This window comes from Perissodus microlepis, chromosome 2, assembly GCF_051167445.1.
Source record: "Perissodus microlepis isolate ML-2025 ecotype Zambia chromosome 2, ASM5116744v1, whole genome shotgun sequence".
In the NCBI taxonomy this organism is placed as follows: domain Eukaryota; kingdom Metazoa; phylum Chordata; class Actinopteri; order Cichliformes; family Cichlidae; genus Perissodus; species Perissodus microlepis.
The window spans coordinates 29,177,511-29,201,420 of NC_140462.1; the positions used below are offsets into that span (position 1 = coordinate 29,177,511).

The following is a 23,910-nucleotide window of genomic DNA, read 5'->3' on the forward strand; positions in this document are numbered from 1 at the left end:
AGGGTATTGCTGTAAGAGTGAGGAGGGGGGGAAAAAATGGCGCCACAATGTCAGAGTGAAATCAATGTCAACAGCGCTGCAAGGGAAATGTTGCATCACAGCAGTAAATGTGTTTACACAAACTTCTCCCAAAGGAAAGAGCCTAAAAATTCAAAGCACACTCACAAGTTCTCTAGTTGAAGACCAGGACAGAGCATACTGATAATCTCAGACTGGCACCCAAGCAATCTTCACTCGGAGCCGTTAGAAAGAGGATGTAATTGAAGGTTCAGATCAAGCAAGCCAAAGATAATTATGCCCCTTCTTTCCAAAAGCAGGAAGCAGCAAGAAACTGTCAAACATTCCAGTAAGAATCAGATTACGTTGAGGCCTTGGTAATAAACAGACATTTTCCCTGATGGTTAATGGAAGGATGGAGAGCTGCAAAGTTGGAAACGTGACCAACCACAGGTTAGTCAAACCCTCAGGGACCAATTACAAAGATAAGGTTGCAACAAGACATATATCGTACACCAGTTTCCTCCACTGCACACAGGAAGTGGAACAACAGTATAACTAATCGCCGATTTAAAAATGGGGAAAATGTTTCGTTTTTAGGTCGTCCAGTTCTCCTTCCTGCTGGCAGAACTCAAGGTCTGCTGCAGCAGCAGTTTTCACTTTTGACAACAGCATCCATTAACCCAGACAGCTGTTTTTGCTCATGCTAGTGTTGTAATGAATCGCTTCTCTTAGCTCACATGGCAAGTAATCACCTGCCTACCACCAGCACAGCTGTTGATAAACCACAGTTTGCATGAGGCATGACAGGCCACATGAGGATCAAAGACACATCCAGCAAAAAGTGTTACAGCTGAACATTACAGCATCAGGCTCACTACACAGTCACACAGCCTTGTGCGTATGACTCTCACACCAAGCCACTTCCCATTATCACTATGCATTACTTTGCATTGTCTATGTCATTCAACAATCTGACCAACATCCAACCCTGATGATTTCACTTTTTCTTCTCCCCCCCATTTATGTGCTCTAAGTCAGCGGTCTCCAACCTTTTTTGCGCCACGGACCGGTTTATGCCCGACAATATTTTCATGGACCGGCCTTTAAGGTGTCGCGGATAAATACAACAAAATAAAATTAGTACCGGTACCGAAAAAAAGAAAATTTCGGAAAACCGAGTAAACGATAAAAACGATAACAAAATAACGCTGAAAACCAATAAAAACCCTGAAAACTATACATTTCACACCTGAGCCTCAACTCTCGCGGCCCGGTACCAAACGACTCACGACCGGTACCGGTCCGAGGCCCGGGGGTTGGGGACCGCTGCTCTAAGTGGTGTAGAATTATTATGGAATATCATTACATGATGTTACTTCACATGCCATCACAAACTCAGTAATTGTGTGCGTGATAAGACTGACAATGTTATCACTACTGTAACATGTCATTACAGCACACTTCCATTTAATTTGCAGTGTGTGTGTTTACAATTTTGGGCTTGGGTTGGCGGGGTTTAAAGGCGCCATTTGATTCTGATGACTGAAGGTACCACTGTCGACTGTTCCCCTGTTTAAAGGGGTCACTACTGTAGGGAGGTCTGTATATTTCACTCCTTTTAAAAATCGTATATGTTAATTAAGCCATCTCAAATCTGCGAAATAACAAATCTATATCGTAAAAACAAAAAGGAGCTTTAATTACCAAAAAATAAATTTAAAAAAAATCAAAGACACCTTCTCAATTACTACGTCAGCTACGACGGTGCTTTTTGGTGCAGTGAAGCAGGCTGGCAGTGTCTCACTGATAAATATTTTAAACCATCAGCTTAGGCAGGTGAACCATCACTAGAGGCAACGTGTTAATAAAACAAAGTACACAGACACACTGAGCGATACTATTATAGTGCCTGACGAGTTAGAGTAAAAGGATGCATTTTCGTAAGGGTGAAAACATTCAGACAAACAAATCTGAGTGCATGTGTTGCACTACAACTGATACAAAACTCTCCAAATCAAAGCATTCAAAAACAAATACAGCACTATGGTTTGTTCATATGCAGCTCCACTAAGAACATTTCCCTGATTTTTACCCATTGCTGCAATAAGAACTTTCCGGAACCGCCCTGTGCCATTGTTACAAATAGTGTAAGGTATTAGCTACGTGGCGAACCAGTATAGTGGGATTTAGAGTTCACTAATCACACAAATTAATCAGCTCTCCATCTGATCCACGTCATGTCTGAGCAGTTCACCACGAGGAAGGATTATACAGTAGATTATACAGCAAAGTGAGCCTGTACTGTGTGTGACTGAAGCTAAGCAGCACATTCACTCAAAGTAGTCTGGCACTTGTTTACAACAAGGATAGTACAACCATCACAGACAAAGTAATTGTTGCATAATATAGAGCTTTAGATTATATCCAGAAGTACTCTGTGTTACAATAAGGCAAAGATCAGATTAACTGTGTTAGCCAAGATTTGAGGAATTGCAAAACTTTCAGAGTACTAAATTTTTCTCAGCTCATGCTCTCTGCAATGTGGGCGTCACTTTTCCCCCTCCAAGTCTTCCCCAGAAAAGAAGGTTTTAATGGGCGCTATAGTAAGTAGTGTAATTCAATAGCAGTCACACAAATATCGCAGTCAAGTGGTTCTCATGCTAAGTTATGTAAAGACTGTGGTCACTCAGTGGCATGAGGTCTACTGCCTTCCGCTATAAAGGCCAATGGAATTCTTGGAGCCTCGACTCCATAACTGGATTGCTTTGCTTTAAAAATATCTCATGGAATGAAGCACATAAATTACTAAAACAATGTTTTTCACTAAGGGACAAATGTATAGCGCAAACCTGAGAAACCCAGGACTACACACAATCATTGAATTTTCCAATTAACACTAAGAGTAGCACTAAGAGTGAGATCGCAATGATTTGAGACAATGCATTTTTCTGTAAGTACTGCAAAGCAGTTCAAAAAGAGATGTACCTGTCAACTGATCAAAGCAACCACTGTGATAACCTGGAGTGAGCCCTCAATGCAAAAACATCCAAGAGCAGAAAATGAAATTAGCAACCACAAAGTGCAGAATAAGCAACTCAGAAGCCAGCGGGGGTGTCTGCATAAACATTTCAGCCATTGTGTAGCATTAACTTTCTCTCACATTCCATTGTTGTAAAAGGAACACGGTTTAGCTCAAGGAAATCGAGGATACTTTCAACTTCTGTGAGATAAAACACTTTTTCAAGTGCCTCCCCTGAAGATGAAGTCTACCTCACCACACTTGTTTTCGTGGGTCAAATATAAAACTGGGTCAAGCTGCTAACAAGCTCCACCACAACAGCACCTGAAATGATATTTGATATGATTAGTGCTAAACCAGAAAATGAGAACAATTGATGCACCACTTTCCCTAAAAAGATATTTCAAAATCTATTTTTTTTAAAAAAAAAAAACAACAAAAAAACAAAACAACAACACCAACTCGTCTCCAAATTCACCATCGCCGTTTAAGCACAGAAAGAAAAAGAAAACAAAATAAAATAAAATGTGCATGTCTCTGCAACCTCAATGAACCAGAATGCAATGCAGCCACAACTCACATTTTTGCAGATCTACTTCCAAACAACTACTGAGCAAAGTACATCATTTCTCCCAAATTCTTCTCAGCTGGAAAAACTATCCAGACAAAATATAAATAAAACAAATCAAAACAAAACCTAAAGCTAACGCCAAATCAGCCAAGTTGAAAACCAGCTGAGAATACACAAAAATTTAAATTACTTCACATATTATCACAGCTGGAATACAATCATCATCCTTAATTAATGTCAAGCATTTCTTACAGGTTTCATTTATACATCCCTAACAGTATTTTACATGTTCGCATATTATTATTGTAGAAATACACCCCTATTACCCAAAAGCTGAAGAGCTTTAGCCATGATGCTTTATAGAATAGTGAAAGCTGTTGTGTGCTTAATTTGCTTCAACCTTTGTGGTGCATTTAAACAAACTACTCTGGATTGCCATTTTCATTATTAGATTTTAGGGAGTAACTGGCACGCAGGGCTACACAAACATCCTGGTGTATTCCAGTAAGTAAAACCGCCTCAGGAATGTAAAACATGCCTGCCTTGTATTCAATTACGATATCAGACATTTATATGACCGATGGACTGTATAACATCTATAAATGTCATCTTCTTGCAGTAAAATGGATTATAAGATCAAAATTTTTCATCAGCAGCATCCTATACAGTCATGAGATTTAAGTCTTTTATGATATATTCAATAGCTTTTATGAGTCTACCTACCAGCAGACAACGCTGGTACCATCGCAACATCATTAAAAAAAAAAAAAAAAAAAACTAGTGGGGGAAAAAAAAAAAAAAAAAAAAAAAAAAAAAAAAAAAAAGATGTGCACGTATGATTTAAATAAGTGAGTAAGAAACTGTGCCGGTCTTCTTTGAATGCATCATATGTTGGGAGGCCCCCCCCCCAGTCCTTCCTGAAATCATCCCCTGTATTTAAACTGGGAAATGTACGTCACTGAGACCGCGGTGTGTGTAACCACTTCAGTCTGTATGCTGTCTCCGCTTTCAACACAAGAATAACATGTGACATCACTTTACTTCTACAGGGTTACTGCTGCAGAGTGCCTCCAAACGCCAAGGCAAGCAGCACCTAAATATACAGGACAGACTGGAGGTTTGGAGAATTAGAAAACCTTGTGCTGCCTAGGAAGATTGCACCATTACAACTCCTGCATATAAGAAATAGAAGGGGAAAAAAAAACACTACAGAAGTTCATCCTTGTTTTTCAACCAATGATTGGGATTTAAATTGATGTTTCCATGATTCTGACATCGTTACAAAAATAGAAAGGTAGCTAGAAAACAACACCACACTTCAAAAAAATAAAAACAAAGCTTTGGGCTTCTCAGACATTCTTCCTCCTCTAAAAGCATCCTGACGACTTTCCTCTTCCTGACTGCGCTAAGCAGGATGCTGAGCGCCAGGGTGGGTTTGTCCATATTAGTCATTTTGCAGTCTGGCAAATGCTTTTATAATCAGCCATAGGTAAACTGGTTAAAGTGGTAAAAGCTTTGCTGCATCAAAAAGAAAAAAAAAAATCTTTTAAAACTACTGTTTGTACTTGCAAAGCAATCAATCATAAATGTACACATTCAAGATCATAACACATTCTAAACTAGTGACTGGACTATTTTACAATCAGAAACATTGAAGATGTTTGGACTGGATTGACTGGTTCTTTACCTTACTAACTGCAATTTGCGAGGCTAAATAATGGCCATTACATTCACCCAAATTCATCCATCTTCCCCCTTGTGTCTCTTATAAGGTCACTGCAGGTCTTCTCTGATCTCTTATGCTGATCCAGAATATGTGGAAACAATGCAAAGTAGGCAGCGTGTCCTTCCAGCTATGTGACTGCAAAACAGGGTCACCACAGCAGAGGACTGTTGTTTGTGGCCTTTAGCTTTGCCACCTGGCTAAACAAGAGGAGAGATGTCAGTCCTGCATCCATCTACTTGCTGAAAATAAACCAGAGCCACAACTGCGCACCACAGAAAGACAAGTATGTGCACATTTTGGTTCCAGCAAAACTAAACGAAGTGATATCACTCATTAATTCATTTTCAGTCTGTGCAAGCTGTCTTTCTAAATCTTCAACCCAGCTAATTTCACTGCATTTATAACCCATTTTAAGTGGCCAAACAGAGACACTGAATCCACTTAAAAATAAGTTTGCTCTTGAAGATTTTGTTCAATTTAAACAAAAACATAACGGAACTTTATAAACAAATGAAAATCTCACACTTCTTATTTAAAGGTCAAAATATTTAGGAATAAAACTAAAGAATAAAATGTTTGAAAGTCTTACAATAACTGAGTGATGGTGTGCGTATTTGTTAGAATATGTGACACTGGGCAAAAAAATTAAATAACACAATGATAATGAATGGAATATTAAAATTGAGCTAATTAGCCAAGTAGGGCTGCCACGATTAGTCGACTAGTCACGATTACGTCGACTATCAAAATCGTCGACGACTGATTTAATAGTCGACACGTCGTTTGAAGCTTTGTAAGATCCCAAAAGACGCAGGAATAAGTAGTAGGATTTAAGAGTGTAATAACGGACTGAAACAGAAGAGGGCAGCACTGCATGTACAAGGATGCCAGCTGCCGTTAAACCCCGAAGAAGAAGTAGCTCTGTCCCAGAATTCATAGCGCAGCCCAGCTCAGTTTCCAACAATGGCGGCAACTAGATAGTTTTAATATTACTCTTATTATTCTTTTTGGGTCACAAAATAAACGTTTAACATATTTTCAGGCGAGAATGTAGCTGTGTAAACCTCAAATATCTGCTCAGTTTATCAAGACACCACATATTTTCAAAAGCGCTCCGACGTTTTCGGAGACGTCTGTTACCCACTAGCTCGATAGTTAGCCGGGAGCAAGGCTCACTAGAGCCGTGAGAACACCGGACTCCCGGCAAATCGTTTTCAAACCCACCGCCGTCTTTCGCTACTCAGGTTAAACATATATGAGTCACTTAGATAACTTAAAATGTTATTGTTTGGCTTTTTTTTTTAGCATTTTATTTGTTCCTGAGTAAATCGGTTTGGCTGAGATTAAAGTTATAGTTTTTACACAGCTGAATAAACGTCAAGCAGACAGCTGATTATCAGAAGTGTGAGATGCTGGAGAATTTACTCCGGTGTCCTGTTATATTTTAGATAGCAAGGAGTTTATTAAACTTCACCGAAACAATCTGCAGATTTCATTAAAATTTAATAAACTATCATCTTGCCTTTATTTTTAGTTAGCACAAACCTTAAACACTTACAGCTGTAAGCTAATGATAGTTATATAAGAGCAGATGCTGCTGGTGCAATAAGCTGTACGTTTTATGTACAATGGATGATGATCTGATTAGTCGACTAATCGCAAAAATAATCGGTGACTAGTCGACTATCAAAATAATCGTTTGTGGCAGCCCTATAGCCAAGCATGTATGCCTTTGTCCTCAAAGACTTACACATCAGTATCTCTCCTGAAGCTGGCTCGCTGTCATTTGTACAGAGATCAAAAAATAACAGACAGTCATGAACTAAAGCAGTAAAACCACAGACAAACCCGCATTTTATAGTGTGTAAAGGAAATCCGTCAACAACAGAACTAAATCAAAATGCATGGATTGGGAGAAAAGTTATGAACATATGAACAGAACTAACGGAAACAACACAACAGTGCCACTGGGAGCAAGTCTCAGAAAAACAACGCAAGTTTCAGAAACAGTGCTTTAACTGAAGGGAAGTAATTCTCTGTGTAGCATAGGTTTGAATTTGTATATAAAAGATATCAGATTAAAAAAAAAAGATATCACAGATCAAATATCCATGTCATATTATCTTAATTTATGTCACTGCTGGAAAAAAAAAAGCAGTGCTTCAGAGAAAAAAATGCATCCTTGTCCTCCATCTCCTTCCCTCTTGATTATTCTTTGACCTTAAATGTCAAAAATTCAGGGCTCTTCCTTCCCTTTATAGTGCAAAAAAATATATAAATAAATTGCGCAAAGGACAGAGAGCAACAATGCCGGCCAGAACACTACCTGTCAAGTGGTCAGCTATTTAACCTGCCGTATGCTATGGGTCAAATCCAACTGTGTGGCGAGTCCTGAGCAATAAAGACAGATCCCTCTAACTGTTGGCTAATCCTGACAGAGAGGTCCTGCCAACACCATTAGGATAAACTGCGTGAGCCAGCACAGTCCCGAGACATTTGAAAGGAACACTTGGGAAAGGTGCTGGTACAGAAAAACAATGACAATGTAGCTGCAGAGTCATAAGATTTCCATATAGTGGTTTCTGCAGAAAAAGCAGAGGCTTTCCAGGAGCTTTTATTCCTTTGGACTTCTCTGTAACTGTAAAACAACATGGATGCATTCAGATCCTGTTACAATGTCCCAAATGACACCATCATTCTCAATCGCAGTCGCTGTTAAAATTGCCCTAGTCAGCCTTGCTGTTCATTTTTCTTCATTGCAATGACCTATGGGATCTGGGAAGCATTTTCCTCCTTCCAACCTGTCACTCACTCACTCAGAAGTGCAGAGACTTCCTACAGTCAAGCCCCCTGGGATGAAATGTTTGCATACTTACACAGCATGATTTGATACCGTGGCTCCAAAGTGCTCAAGGACCAGAGCCACACCACTGATTTCTTTTTTATTATCATTTTACAGAGTCTTCCAGAAGGTCATATTTTATTGAAGTATTTTAATCTGACACTTTTCAAGCCAAGAAATTCCAAGTGCTTAATATCTTCTCACATACTCTTGGCAAGTTAGGACTGCCTCATAAACAGCCCTTTGAGATGGCCATAAAGCTACGCTGATGTAAATTCTTACAGGTGGGGTTGCAAGTTGAGACGGGTTATGCATTAGACATAGATCTTGAGAGGATGCCAGATATAGGAAAAATGTTTTTGTTTTCATTTCCTGAGAAATTTTTCAGAAGAAAAAATAGATTGACACAAATTTTTAAATTAAAGCTTCTCAAAAATGTGAAGCATTTCTTTAAAGACAAGACGGTTAATTCAAAATATACTGATCAATAATAAATGCTTATCATTAAATGGTAACGATCCAATCTTAGATGAGCACAGCTGCTAGTGAGACAAGCCAAATTCTTTATCCAGTTTCCATCACCATGTTGGCATCTGTCACCCATACAAATTACAACTTGCATAAAGCTGTAAAGACCATGAGCCTAGGGCAGTTAATGTGACACCAGTGACACCATAATAGTTTCCTTAATGTCAGACAGACATGGGCAGAGGCTGTGCCACTAACTGTAGCTCTCTGGTTCAAGTGATGGACTATCGATTGTCCATTATGTGTAAAGCTTTTGGCACCGGAGCCGTGGAGACGGCTCAAATGAAATGATTTCAGCTTCACAGCCAAACTGGATTTATATTTGATCTCTGCAAAAATGCAAAGCATAACGTCCTATATCTGACACCTTACCAGCCTGGGTGTGTACAAGCATGTGCAGCTCAAAGGGTCACAACCACAGCCCACAGGATTTGCATGTTCAGGCAGGATATGGATTGCACTACAAACTTCTCAGAGGTAGGACAAAGAAGTAAGCTAACTGAGCTTTAGACACAAGTAGCAGGGAACTGTTTGGGAGATTTTTTTCCTCCCGATTTTAACTGCAGGACAAGAAAAGCACCAATGTCTGTCCATTCCCACCACAGAAACTGTGTGACAAAACATTAATGGACCACTACTACTAGTCGGTGAAGCGGTAGCAAAAGTAACCTATAAGATAGTCATCAGAAGCATTAGTCTGTCAACGTCTACCATAAACCGGGGTAATGTCCAAATTTACAGCCCAGTATAGTCCACACGCTATCTGTGGATTAGCGTCTTGTCCTTGACTTTCATACAGGGATGTGCCTGGAGAGTAGGTATGGGGCGGCACTGGCCCTCAATGTACTTCCATCTCACTTAAGTATTTGTAAGTTATTTTGGATGCATCTTTCGTTCGTTTTAAAAATAAATCTATTACTATACCATGTTGGTGTTTTTTAAATTATTATTATAGAGCTTCCAAGCAGTAATGCTAGTCACTAATGCTGCATCTTCACCTGCAATGTTAGTGTGATTTACGCATTAATGCATCAATTTAAAAAAGTGTATATGATTCAGCACAAACATGTTTTATTTACTATTTTAAGGCTAAACCTTTGTAATATTATGGTACAGGATTATGCATTTTACATATGTTCTTAGTCTGAATAGTTCCTTCCCCTACTGTAACATTGTTTAAACTTTTCATGTGCACCATCTGCATCAGGGCAGTGTGCTGTCCACGAGCCTGACTTTCCGCCCAATCACAGATTTTCTACATCCTATTCATTTCTGATCAAACGGATTTCCTCTGGGCTCCCTTGCCCTTTTCTTTGTCTCCTTTGTGTTATTCTCTTTTAAAACCCTTACATATATCTCTGCCACCCTTATTATTTGGATTTTGTTACATGCAAAAAAATCAGTTTTGCAAGAGACGATGTTTGCGACGTGCAGAGATGTAAAACCACAATACACAGAGCGATGCTATACGCCACAGGCGGGTTAGAGTTCCACCAATGGCCGCAGCTCCTGTTACATTAAGTAGCTTTGATTATCTCTGCTGATAGAGGGCTTAGCGGGATGTAGCCGCTGAGACGAGCTGAATGGCAACAGTTGCACTCAGAAACACTGTTTAACTGTTACATTTTAAAATGTTGCAATGCTAAAATATAGCAACAAAGTGACAAAAAACGGCGGAGGCTACTAATTTCCGTGAAAATCCAATTAGCAACAACATGCAATGAATAATTTCTTCTGACCTGTTGCGTCCGTTCAGCCGGATTCTTCATCACAGCCTGCCGAAAGCTGTTATCCACGTAAGACGCCATTGTTTTGGAAGAAGCCGTCTAGAGGATGTGGAATTCCTTATCCTTAAAATTACCTCTATACAGGGGCAGGATATATACAAAACAAGTCCCCCTATTGTCTTGCTTTATTCTCGTCGCCTGTGCTCAGATGCTAGCGGGTAAGCTGGGAGTGCCCTGAGCCAGGCCACGACTGGAGCCAGACAGCCGAGCAGTCTCCTCAGGGTGTCTGTCTTTCTGCTGCCCGTGCCGAATCCGGCTGCCAACACCGGTCCCCACCGGGGAGGAAACTTCCTTTAAAAGCGCCGGTCAAACTCCCCCTCTTAAGAGTTATTTTCTTAGCGTAGAAAGTGTTGTCCCTTTATTCAAGCCAGCGTTCATTAAAGCCATTCCTTGTCTCTTCAGCATTCTGCTCTGCTAGCGACGGGGGAGAAATTCCATGTAAGGATCCAGCAAACAAAAAAGTGAGGAAATAGCAAGCGGCTAACCCGTCAGCAACGAGCTCACGCCCATTATCAGAGGAAGACTCCCGTCCTCTCACTGAGAAAATCTACTATGTTTGCATTTTGATGGAGCTAAAAGTCAAGATAGAGCCGCCGCCGCTCTGCTCTGTTGTATGCCACCATGGTGACTGACATACCGAGAGCATAAAGACCAGCGGAGTTACCAGTGGACGTTACTTATAACCTTTCAAAATAATACCCCTAAATGATGCTAATAAAAAGACAATGAAGGCTGTGGAAATTTTAGGCAAAATATACATAAATAAATATGCATTTGGATGTGTTTTGCATCATTTTCCCCTCTTTTAGGCAAGGCTTCAATGCAAAAATTACCTTTGTTTATGACCGTTTTTAAAGAAAGAAAATCAGTCGAGTCCACCTATATCAATATAGTAAGCTGTTATAGAGAAATATTTTAGTTTCTTCTGTAAACGTGCAGGTTTTTGATTCAAGGTTATTATTTTCCCTACAAGTCCGCTTTGGTTAAGAAATCATGCTGTTCTGTTTTGAAGGGAGCACCGTGGCATTTCCTGTCTGGCTGTTGTTGTATTTCACTTGACAGAGATTATTGTCACAAGGAGGCGGCTAATCATGGGCGAGTCCATTTAACAAAAAAGGGAACGGAGGGCGTAATGTGGCAAAAATTATGCTTTGGCTCCACCAAGTGACTCAATGAGGGATTACAGCTGTGAGAAAATACGAAAATATGAACCTTGGCGTATAATTCATTGCTATTTGATCAATGCAGTGTTTCCTTCCTGTTTTAAACAAGCAGCTGTGCCACCCTTATTGAAGAAACCTAGCACATACCCTGAAGACAGTCTGAGTTGCTACCTAGGTTATTCACTCCAACATCCTTCAAAATTAAAGTCTTGTTTAGACCAAAGTGCAGAAGACAAAATTTTTTTTTTTTGTCAAATTCAGGCCAAAGCTGATCTGCAGGTTATAGTTGTACTCCAGTGTCAGATGGGACATCTTACCCTATTAAATGTGTTATCCCCCAGGGGTCTGTGTTGGGGCCACTTTTATATTTTCCATTTTCCTCCCCTTTGTATCCATCTTTGAAAAATATAATATGTCATCACTGTTATGCTGATGAAACATAGTTTTACCTCTCATTTACAGTAGACTGTCTTTGTTCACCAACAAGGATGTTTAGCTGCCTTGATCAATGAATTGTGAAAAGTTTCCTTAAGAGTTCCTTCACTCTGTTAATAGTCTGAGGAAAGTGGTTTTTATGCTTTACAATTGGCTTACTGTAACTCCTTGTACATGGGGTCAAGCGTTTTCAAGATTCTGGCTTGATTAGTAAGCCCTTAACATTTAAGCTTTACAAAACTTTTCTGCCTTGGTGTAACTTAGATTATTATCTGCTCTTTTTCAGTTCCCCACTCACATGGAGTGGACTTTTTCATTTGCTTTACAAAGATTCTGAAACAGGTTTTCTTTTCATATTAAATCAAACTGTAAAGACTTTTTCAAGTCCACTCTTAATACCCTGTTATTTTTGCATTCATGGTTGGTAGTTTCCTTGAGTTTCCGAATAAATGAATACATTTATTTATTTATTCATTCATTTCATTTCATTGTGTAATTGGCTTTTCACTCTGTTATTTGCAGTTTGTTTATCTCTGCTGTTTGCGTGGTTGCTATGTGCTTGATAACTATTCTCTTTTCATTTTGTATTTCATTGCTTCATCAACAAGGTTTTGTTTTTATTATGCACCAAATGGAAAGCTGCTTTTTAATGTACTTAATAAATAACAATTAATTTACTTATAACCAGGGACAGGGATATATTTTACTTAATTATACAGGGCTTGACATAAATAAATACATAAATACTTCATATAAATAAAGGAGTGAATGGGCATAGTTCAACACTTAAAGTATAATCTGCTTTTAGGCTGTAACTAGGATACAAGTAATGATTCCATGACAACCAGCCATGGCCCTGAGGACAGAGCAGACTGCTGGGCTCATGTTATCACCCATGGGTGGCCATTATGTAGCTTGCCATCACCAGTGTGTGAATGTGTGTGTGAATGGGTGGATGACTGGATATGTAAAGCGCTTTGGGGTCCTTAGGAACTAGTAAAGCGCTATATAAATACAGGCCATTTACCATTTACCATTATCTAGGTGTATCTAGTCTGCAACTAGTCCAAACATAACAGGAAGAGAAATGATGCAAAACAGTGAAACAACTGCAGGACAGCCACAGTATGGACAGAGGATGATTTTTACAGGTAGGTCGATGTATGCAGAGAAGATGCTTTTATTAGTTTCATCAACTCACTAAAGTTCTGGGGGATCAAATTATGAAGTTAAAATTAGAGCTGAAGCAATGTCTCTACTGCCATATCTATAATACTTTATGAGTGTGAGTGTGTTGGAATTAATAAGAAAGTATTTGCTGCCAGATAACTGTAACCCAGTTTCCTGTAATTGTGCTTTAAACTGCACACCATGGTTGATCAATTATTAAATATTCAAGGAAATGGTGCATGTCCAAGCAAATATAGCTGCAACTGGACACATGATGGCACTATAACCTGAACCAAACTGACTATTTGTGCCTGTCTGTGTTTGTGTATAATATAATAATATTTATTAAATCGCCTTAAGTTGAATATAGACTACATTTTTATGGTACTTAAGTTTATTAAAGCTGTGAATAAAAGCTTTGAGTTTGTTTGTTTGTTTTTTACCTGCTTTATCCACTCACCAGGTCCAGATGGAATTGGAGACTATAGGCCAAGATCCAATTACTTTACCCGGTACATCGGTGTGGGTGCCACATCACCTGAGGCCACAGGTGACCTCAGTTACCTGTGCCGAGCTCCACCAGATGCCCTCCCACCCATTCCCAGGTTGAGCTATGTGGGGGAGGTGGGCTGGGGATGGCAATATAACCAGCTGTTAAACAGTGGGACACTGCTCAGCAATATGCAAATTAAGGTGCAACTAAAATCTACCATGTGCGGCTTATGCAAATGAATAAGCAGAGGCAGCATCTTCTGTTAATGTGCCACAAAGTCACATTGAGCTTAACTTTGAGAAACTCTGATGGACAGATAATTTATCAGCCTTGTGACATCATAAATATTTATTGCTATATTTTTGTTAAGTCGCATATTTTTAACCATTAATGAATATTTTTCACACAGTCTTCATTGTGATCAATTTATAAATTGAATCATATACACGTTCAAAAAATATTACATTAATCTTCTTTTTTTTTTTTTAACAGAAAACAGACATACGGGCATCGTTGGAGAACAGAGTCACTCAAAAGTTTCAGAGCACAAAGTAAGAGAATGCCTTTTCCCTTTGCTCAGAGACCTATCACACATGTGTGCTTTGTTATGTGGATATGTGAGAACATCTCAGGTTTGCACTGTGTTGAGTGATTGCATTGTAAGTTATCTACCCCCCCATTCATAATGTAACACTTCCACTTCATCAGGAGCATGCAGCTCCCCAAGCTCTGTAAAAGAAATAGGCCAGACATAAACAGACACACACACGTCATAAAAACAAACAAGAGGTTTATGTTATTCTTCAGCATTTTTGGAAACAGTGCCGTATCAAAAATTCAATATCTTTGCATTAACTGGCTTAAAATTATATTTATTGGTACAGTAGATAATCAACTATTTAAGAGCCAAAACAGTGAACAGAATCCTGTAGATCTGCTACAACCATCAAAAGTAGGGTGACCAGATCTCAGCAAACTAAATGTAGTGCAAGGAGTCACATTACAGGACACCATATTTTACTTTGTGGTAAATAAAAAAAGTAACTATAGCAAAAACTTAATGTGTTAAAAAGGAATTTGAAAAAAAAAAGAATTTTCTCTTATCCATTCATGATCAAAATGACTAGAATATTTTGGCAATTCAAGGCTTACTCCCAGACGGCAAGGTGTTCAGGTTCTGCTGCTGCAAAACAAGCCCAAATCATCACCCCTCCACTACCATGCTTGACAATTGATCGCTACATGTAAATAATCTTTCTCACTGCTAAATGATGGCTTCAAATTTTTGGTTAATGATCACATAGCTCTTCTTTAATTGACCAACACCAACAATTGCATGTATTTTGTTGATTTGAGGCTGCATTTACCTAATTTTAACACCTGCAAAGGATCATGTGATTTTTTTTCTGTTTTCATATGTTTAATGGGATAAAGCAAGACCTTAAAAAGTGCATGTCTCCCACTGTGGGCTTTTGTAAACTAATGGCCATTAAAATGTGGGACATCATCTTTATTAAGGAGACTGAGGAATAAAAATGCTGTGCAGTGCCACAAAGTAGGTCATCTCATCTTTGTGAAAGGCCCAGTTTGAATATATGATTGATTAAAGCATCTAAACAGTTTGCTAGACGTAATAAATGCAGAGAATTAGACTATGGCATAGCCATCAGCTCAGTATTTACAGGAGAGTTTTAGTGGCATGATGGCAGTGGTTAATATTAAAAAACTGGACAATATATTTGAATAACAGTGTAATATGAGAAAAACTGTATTAAAGAGTACAGTTGGAAAGCCCCAACTACTGTCACCTGTAATTCCCTTTATCTAAGCTTATATTATGTTTTGTTATATATATATATATATATTGCAGTTTCTGTATCAGCACAGCATTGTACAAATCTGGCAGCTAGTTTTCTAGCCATTACAAGGATGTTTTGTATTGATTTTCTTCTTCACTTTGTCATCCGTGTGGATGTTTCATGATTTTTCATTTGTTCAGGACAGTTTTGCTTTCTGGTCTGAAACATCACAGTCTCCTGGGACCAGTATAAATGGGACACGGTTGACAAGGCTGTAGATTTTTATTCTTGTTGCAGGCGTCATTCACACATCTTAGAAAATCAGTCTGTTGTTCCTGAATATGTTGTTTTCCCACAAGAAAGCCAATAAAAGCTACAAATGCAGGATAGACAGGACTCTATAAACCAGATGGGAAGGCACACAAAAAAGCACAAAGCAAAGATGAATACATTAAGTCAAGAATGAGAAACAACAAAGGAAAAACAAAACCACTGTGTCGTTGTGATATCTTAATGACAAGCTGGGAACAGACAGACACACATTAAGAGGCTAAGCCAAATGACCCTTTTGATTTCAGCAGGGAGATATTATTCATATATAATGGAAAGCCATTCCAAATCTGGAAAATACTTACAAAGAAACTGTAATACTTTAAAAACTAGCTGAACAGCACCCATCTGATCAGCCACTGGAGCCACCCAGATTTTCCCTCCTTCATTGGAAAAATAAATAAATAAATAATATGTAATATGTAATATGTGAGTTTGAAATGATCATTCCAACTATGAAATGTGCACATTTATGGAAATTGTTCCTTCCACAGCTCATAATCCCTCAGAAATGTCTGATAGCTAGTTTTCTGAAATCTGCCAACCAGTAAGAGAAAACATAAACTATAACATAAAAACAAATCGAGACTATACATCTGCCCAGGGAGTGGAGTGAGGACACATTAGGAACCTCAGACATGAACTCACAACTTCTTAAAGGAGCCATTGTAGAAGAATACAGCAGACCAGTAAAATGTACTAAAAATTATATTTGAAAGTTTTAATAAAAAAAAACATAAAACAAAAACAAGAGATAAGGTGGCATGTTTTCAGAAGCTTCAAAAAGACACAAGCTCTAGGAGATGAGAGGGGGCGAAGTAAGTTTAAGATCTGTGCGAGACACAGCTGATCACATTTATGACCATTGATGCAGCTCAAAAAGCTTCTCTCGGCTGTGCATGCAGCTACTAATCCCTTCCTTGAAGAATCCTTTCAGTAAAATATGTGACATGCATGAAATATTTGTAGGTGGTTGTTCGAGGGGAAATTATCCTTTCAGAGTCAGGCTTTGCTATAGCACTGCACACTGGAAATGTGCATAGTCCAAGCCACAGACTGTATATAATACAGAAACAGAGTTTTAATTACAACAACATGTTGGTTCAGGCATGCACCAGTTAAATTCTGAAAAGAAGGGCATGCTTTTATTTTTCCTAAGGCTGACAGTCTGAGAACTGGCACATCTATAAATGTGAACTAACTCATATAATACAGAAAATTGTGCTAGTGACCTTCCATGAGGCTCCAACAGCTCCCAACCATTACATGTAAATATTGCTTCAAAGCAATTTTCTCATTTTATAATTTCATCTCTATACTGCTAGAAGTTCAAAATATGAACTATTTTTATTCTTTCTTTAGAAAATTATTATTTTTCACCATCCTACTTTTTAAAATTTCACTCTTTAATAAAAAATATTTTCATATGAACATCCTGTGCAGTGACAAAAACGACTCCCCAGGGATTTAATAGGAGTTAAAGTCAACCACTTTAACTATTAGTCTCCTGCCTCAAACCTCAAGCCTGCACATGTTTTTATAAAAAAATAATATGTTCTTTTTGAAGCTGTATGTGATGTAAAAGTGGTTTTATTAGGGAAAATCAATGGCCTACATGCAGTGTAATGCAGTGCAAGGAGTACATGTACCGCCGTTACGTATTTAAAATACAAAATATGAGTAACTGTATTCCGTTACAGTTACCGTTTAAAAAGGTGGTATTTAGAATACAGTTACTTTGTTGAAATAAATGGATTACACGGCGGTATTTTCCTGTTTCATATTGTCGGGGGTCAGGACTGTTTGGGTTTTGTTTGACAGTGGCTATATCCCAATTCAGGGTCTGCAGCCTTAAAGTACGTAGCCTCAACGGTCCTCGAGGGCTAAGGCCGGAAGTGCGAGGCTTGTGAAATGGGACGGTCTAGCCTCCGTCGCGCTGCCCAGGTTGCCTAGCAACCATGATAGCTGGAAACGTGTGGTTGACAGAAATGAAGGAGAACATATTTTGTTCGTTTGTTTGTTTCTACATGAGCTCTGTGTGATTTAATAAGTATCTGAGGCTGAGACCACAGGACTGTAAAACATGATTGTTGGGCTTCATATCTGTACTGAACAGTCATATAAGATTAGCTAGTAAATAACAATTAGTTAATGTTGTTCATGAGACTAAAGTCAGTGTAAATATGAGATGGCCAATATTATAGTTATTATATTAATCATTATTAGTTATTACAGCAGTGAGTTTGAACTCTCAAATCAAATCACTTCTATTGTCACATCACATGTGCAGGTACACTGGTACAGCACATGTGAGTGAACTCTGTGTCTAATACTGAGCTTCAGTAAAGATTCAAGTTGCAGTCATTTATATTTCCTATCACCTTAAATCTTCACTCAAAGACAAGTATCTTTGACAGTGTATATGTAGATGTATCATATATAAGAGACAAATATTGTTCTTTTAATATGTTGGCATTACTAATTTTGGCTCAATGCTTACATATATGTATAAAAAGAAAATGTACGAGCTGTGATAACTGTGTCTGATAAAATGACGAGTAGACTGATATATCAAATATTCCTTTATTAGGTGAGAAAATCAGACCATTTCATAACTACTTTAAGTCATACAGAATAGATATCAGAGCCTTAAACAGGCTGACTTCTGCTAAATGGGTCAAACTGTGCAGAAAGTATCCAAACACATAACATCCTTATAGAATATGATGTAACACTATAGATCAACTTACCTCAGAAAGCATATAAACAATTACAGCAATATGATGCAACAAACACAGCGGTGCTACTAATCCAAAATACTCAAAGCTTCATAGAACTGAAACAAACATTTATTTTTAGGTCCATTCTGCTGCTGATACATACTTTAGGTTTCTGAATATTAAACTTGTTTCTGCCTTTCATAGTGTGTAACTTGAAGGCCCTGAGTACTTTCTCCCACACTGAAAACACTGGAATAATAAAATTATTTGAACATTACCTAATAAGACTGATTCAGGACAGACAATTAGTTATTTTACACTTTTTTAGCAGTCCTTCACAAACAGGGAACAGTCTGTCTATTCTGTCCATCTGTCAGCTGCTGCTGGCTCTTCCTCCTCCTCTTCCTCACACTGCTGAGTTTGTCCTGGTGGATCATCAGGGGTGCAAAGCCTCACAGATGATGTGCAGCAGTGGGTCCCTCAGTCTGTCCTCACTCTGGACACTTGCAGTTGTCATACATGGAAATCAAATGTGTAATAAGCTGCAGGATTCAAACACAAGTGTAACTTATAAATACATGTTCATACTTTTATTACACAATCAGAGAGAAAGAAACAGAGACAGAGTGCAGGACAGACAGACAGGTGACAGTCTCAGGTGTACACACTGCTACAAAACAGCACAAGAGAAGGAGGATTTAGTGTTTGTGTTATTGCGAGTGCTAAACAAGAAGAGTTCCCAGATGGTACAGTGGACACATGTGTGACTCCTGTGATTAAAGCATCTTTCTTTCAGCTTAACGAGTGAACCGTCAGCTCGTTCAAACACACGTTAAAGTCCGTTTGGCTCGACACCACCGAACAGAGGCAGCAATATAACATAGCTAACATTAACAGTGCAGTGAATCCTGCTTGTGCCGTGATATTCAGGACTGCAAACCAAGCAGCATCACTGACTTTCAGCTTGTTGTGTTTGTGGATATAAGACTGACTTTAATTATGCATAAAATCATCACATTCTCTGTAAGATTAAGGTCAGCTATTGTATTATTATATTTTAAAGGCTTTAAAACCAAGTAAACGCTGAAAGTACAAACATCGCCAATGTCAGATAACTTTGCCGACATGTGGCCAACAGTAATGTTTTAATGTTCCTCATTATTAAACATTTGCACATAAATAAATGGCATAATATTCAGTACTTACTTTACTCTTCGGCCGCTACGCTTCTGCCGTCTACGGCAAAATTATCCACACCGACTGCCGCGCTATGAATTGTGGGATATGTTGGGCCACGAAGTCTACACCGCCACAGGCCTAAAATTCAGGGAAATGAAGGAGGCATTTGAGGTCCGCATTATTTCTTTTTTTTTTGCCTGTCCCGTTTGGTTCTTTTGTCATCAGAATTATTGTCTAAAGGTGAAGAAAGATGCCCAACGGATTTACTTTACCAAATTGACCATCCCAGCCTTGCCGTAATGGTCTATTTGATTCACCTTTTATTGTTTATTTTATTTATTTTTTATTTTCACTTGCTAGATACGGGACAGACTTGAATGAGGAAAAGAAAAGGGAGAAAGGAAGAGGGGGAAAAAACAGCGGAGAAGAGGGACGAGGATAAAGGGCAAAAAAACAAAAACCAACTAATTAAGCAGACAAAAAAATACATACAAACAATCACCTGGATCACCTGTTGAGAAAGAAAAAAGAAAACAAGCAGAAGAAAACGAGAGCAATACAATAAACAACATCACGATGATATATGGGAATATAACAGAGCAGCAGGTAAGCACATAGCCCCTCCTGATAGCCCTCAGTGTCTACGTGTATTTAAAATTGAGAGGTGGGCAACGACGCCAGGGGTGAGGTGTAAACCCTGATGGTCTTTTGGAGTCCGTGTAGCGTGCCCACCCCCAAGATCCTATATGTATGTGTTATGAGAGTGTGAGTAATGTGAATGTCTAAGTTGTGAAATAAAATAGAGGCACAGGCAGCCAGAAGGGGACAGAGGGGGGGATGCCTCCCCTGCACCCTGGTGACACACCTTTACCCCAAGGCCCTGCATGTGTGGGTGATTGTGGTGGAGCGGGAAGAGGGAGGCAGCTGGAGATGGGCCGCATTTCAAGCAGCCTTTGAATTGGGACAGCCTTCGGCGCGCCGCTGTGACCTAATCGGCCTTAAAATGCAGCCTTTAAGGCTGCAGACCCGTGACTGTGACAGACAGCTATGTTCTGTTGTTCCAGGCGGCAGCATTACGGTTACCATGGTTACAGGGTGACGCTCTCTCTCTGCAACTGTGTGTTTCCTGGGTGAGAGAGCGCCTTTTTGTTGTTGTTGTTGTGCTAAGCTAATAGGCAGAATGCTACAGGCATAGCCCTAAAGAATGTAGCCTCATGGGCAGTGTAGTCCGTGCTGCAGGGAGACTGGACTGCCATACCCGTTATATCTGTGAAGGTTCTCAGTCATCCAGGTCATCGTAGTCAAAGGAGCTTGCAAAGAAAAGCGTCTGGACTTCTTTAAGTTGCTTGAAGACGTTTCACCTCTCATCCGAGAAGCTTCTTCAGTTCTAAGGTCAAATGGTAGGGAGTCCCAGATTTAAACCTAGTAGTCCCTCTTTGGGAGTATCCCCCCAAAGAGGGACAAAAGGACCCCCTGATGATCCTCTAATCGCCTGAGCCAAGGTGTGAAAATGGGTGCGGGTCCCAATCAGCCAGGGTTTCGGGTGAGCTCATTGTGAAACCTGGCCCCACCTTATCATGCGAATTTCTGAGGTCAGATGGCCCAGGATGTAGGTGGGCGTTAAGGCGTCTGGGGAGGGAACTCAAAACTGGATTATAGATGGCAGACAGTTGGTGTCGTAAACCACCGCCTCTGTTCAAAGATGGGCGCTCACAGTGGACATAGATGGCTTCTTTCACTCCTCTTTCAAACCATCTGTCCTCTCTGTCCAAAATGTGAACATTGGCATCCTCGGAAGAGTGACCTTTGTCCTTTAGATGCAGATGGACTGCTGAGTCTTGTCCTGTGGAGGTGGCTCTTCTATGTTGTGCCATGCGCTTGTGAAGTGGCTGTTTGGTCTCTCCAATGTAGAGGTCTGGGCTTTCCTCGCTGCACTGTACAGCATACACCACATTGTTAAGTCTGTGTTTAGGAGTTTTGTCTTTCGGGTGAACCAGTTTTTGTCTGAGCGTGTTGCTGGGTCTGAAATGCACCGGGATGTCATGCTTGGAGAAAACCCTCCTGAGTTTCTCTGATACACCGGCTACATAGGGGATGACAATGTTGTTGCATCTGTCTTTCTTTTCCTCCCTCGCTGGTGTCTGATCTTCTTTTCTGTGCCTCTTTGCTGACTTTATAAACGCCCAATTAGGATAACCGCATGTTTTGAGTGCTTCCTTTACATGCGTGTGTTCCTTCTGTTTTTCCTTCAGGCTTAGAGGGAACATGTTCTGCCCGGTGGTGTAGGGTCCTAATTACTCCAAGTTTGTGTTCCAGAGGATGATGGGAGTCAAAGAGGAGGTACTGGTCCGTGTGTGTGGGCTTCCGGTAAACCTCGATGCTGAGGTTGCCATTCTCTTCAATGTGTGCAATGTGCACAGTGCAGTCCAGGAAAGGCAAACAGTTATCCTTTGTATCTTCCCTGGTGAACTTGATGTTTTCATCCACAGCGTTAATGTGCGCAGTGAAGGATTCCACTTCTTGTGTCTTGATTTTGACCCAGGTGTCGTCTACATATCTGTACCAGTGGCTGGGTACTCTTCCTTTGAAAGAGCCAAGAGCCTTCCTTTCCACTTTCTCCATGTAAAGGTTGGCTACAATAGGTGACACGGGGGAGCCCATGGCACAGCCATGTTTTTGTCTGTAGAAACCCTCGTTGTATTTGAAGTATGTTGTGGTGAGGCAGAGGTCTAACAGTGTGCAGATCTGATCGGGTGTGAAGTTGGTCCTGTCTTCCAAGGAGCTGTCTTCTTGTAGTCGTTTCATGACAGTCTCCGCTGCCTCCGTGGTGGGTATGCAAGTGAAGAGAGAGACTACATCAAAGGACACCATGGTTTCATCTGGATCCAGGGTAAGTTTCTGGACCTTTTCGGTGAAGTCGGTGGAGTTTTTGATGTGGTGTGGGGTGTTCCCCACGAGAGGAGCAAGGATGGTAGCAAGGTGTTTTGCCATGTTATAAGTGGCTGAGTTTATGCTACTGACTATGGGTCTGAGTGGGACATCTTCCTTGTGGATTTTAAGAAGTCCATAAATGCAGGGTATGGCATCCCCTCAATAAAGGCGGTGATATGTAAGGCGGTCAATGATTTTGTCCTTTTCAAGGTCCTGAAGGCAACTTATAATTTTCTTTTTGTAGCTGCTTGTGGGGTCTCGCTTTAAGGCTTCGTAGGTATTGTTGTCACTGAGGAGAGTAGTGATCTTTGTATGGTAATCTGTAGTGTTTAGGACCACGGTGCATCTTCCCTTATCAGCTGGTAAAACAGTGATGTTGTGGTCTTTGCTCAAGGAAGCGACGGCCTTCTTTTCCTGTATTGTGAGGTTGGACGGAGGGACTTTGGCACTGGAGAGGGTGGCTGAGACTTTCATCCTGATTTGCTCTGCTTCTGTCTGTGATAATTTATTAATCCGTATGGCGGTTTCTGAGGCTGTGATAAGGTCCACTATGGGCAACTGTTGCAGAGAAATGGCAAAATTGAGTCCTTTGGCTAATACTCTCTTTTCAGGTTCAGTGAGATTCAGGTCTGAAAAGTTATACCCGTTATGTGTCTGTGAGCACGAGGAGGGAGAAAAAGGAGAGTGGAAAACTACGAGTTGTCATCGAGCAGAAACGGGAGCTGGAAGCATGAAAATATAATAATAACCACTGCAGCCAAGGAGAGTGCCTGACAAGCCCAGTTGTAAGTAAGCTATTAAGGCTCGACTGTACACCGTGTTCGTGTTTTCCCCCGAAACAATAAGTTCCGTTGGAGCAGCCTCTCCAAGGAGAGAGCCTCTCTCTGTCTCTCGCTAGCAAACTTGACCCAGACAACAAAGTAAAGCTATTTTTCGGCTACGAGCCCGACACGGAACCGACGTATTAGCCAGAGGTCCCTTTACTATGGTTCGGAGCCGCGGACCTTCAGTAATAGTAATAAATCACATTCATGTAGTTGTAAACAGCATGATAATATATTAAGTAATCCAAAGTATTCTCATTGAGTAACGTAACGGAATACATTACAAAATACATTTTGGGACATATATTCTGTAATCTGTAGTGGAATACATTTTAAAAGTAACCTTCCCAACACTGCCTACATGTGATTTTCTGTTAAAATGACAGAAAATGT

General features: G+C 39.9%; 2 protein-coding genes across 9 annotated transcripts in view; one reads left to right on the forward strand and one right to left on the reverse strand.

Annotated features, from left to right (window-relative positions):
• rapgef2b (Rap guanine nucleotide exchange factor 2b) overlaps positions 1 to 11,108 on the reverse strand; it is a 109,911-nt gene extending 98,803 nt beyond the window's left edge. For all 8 annotated transcript variants that reach the window (XM_084954569.1, XM_084954543.1, XM_084954532.1 and 5 more), the window contains exon 1: positions 10,426 to 11,108. In XM_084954569.1, the coding sequence (XP_084810695.1) occupies positions 10,426 to 10,494 (69 nt within the window). In that variant the 5' untranslated portion in view covers positions 10,495 to 11,108. The remainder of the gene's footprint in view (positions 1 to 10,425) is intronic.
• Positions 11,109 to 13,158: 2,050 nt separating this feature from the next.
• spmip2 (sperm microtubule inner protein 2) lies at positions 13,159 to 14,289 on the forward strand. Its single transcript, XM_084938149.1, has 3 exons — positions 13,159 to 13,222; positions 13,705 to 13,934; positions 14,227 to 14,289. Exons 1-3 carry the CDS (start codon positions 13,159 to 13,161, stop codon positions 14,287 to 14,289), a joined length of 357 nt encoding a protein of 118 aa, XP_084794275.1.
• Positions 14,290 to 23,910: the final 9,621 nt, after the last annotated feature.

What these genes read in the sequence shown, in the direction of transcription:
- spmip2 (XM_084938149.1), top strand. Translation starts at nt 13,159, where the DNA reads ATGATGCAAAACAGTGAAACAACTGCAGGACAGCCACAGTATGGACAG. An exon ending in ACAGAGGATGATTTTTACAG is followed by an intron (nt 13,223 to 13,704) that starts GTAGGTCGATGT and finishes TCCACTCACCAG; the next exon opens with GTCCAGATGGAATTGGAGAC. An exon ending in TCAGCAATATGCAAATTAAG is followed by an intron (nt 13,935 to 14,226) that starts GTGCAACTAAAA and finishes TTTTTTTAACAG; the next exon opens with AAAACAGACATACGGGCATC.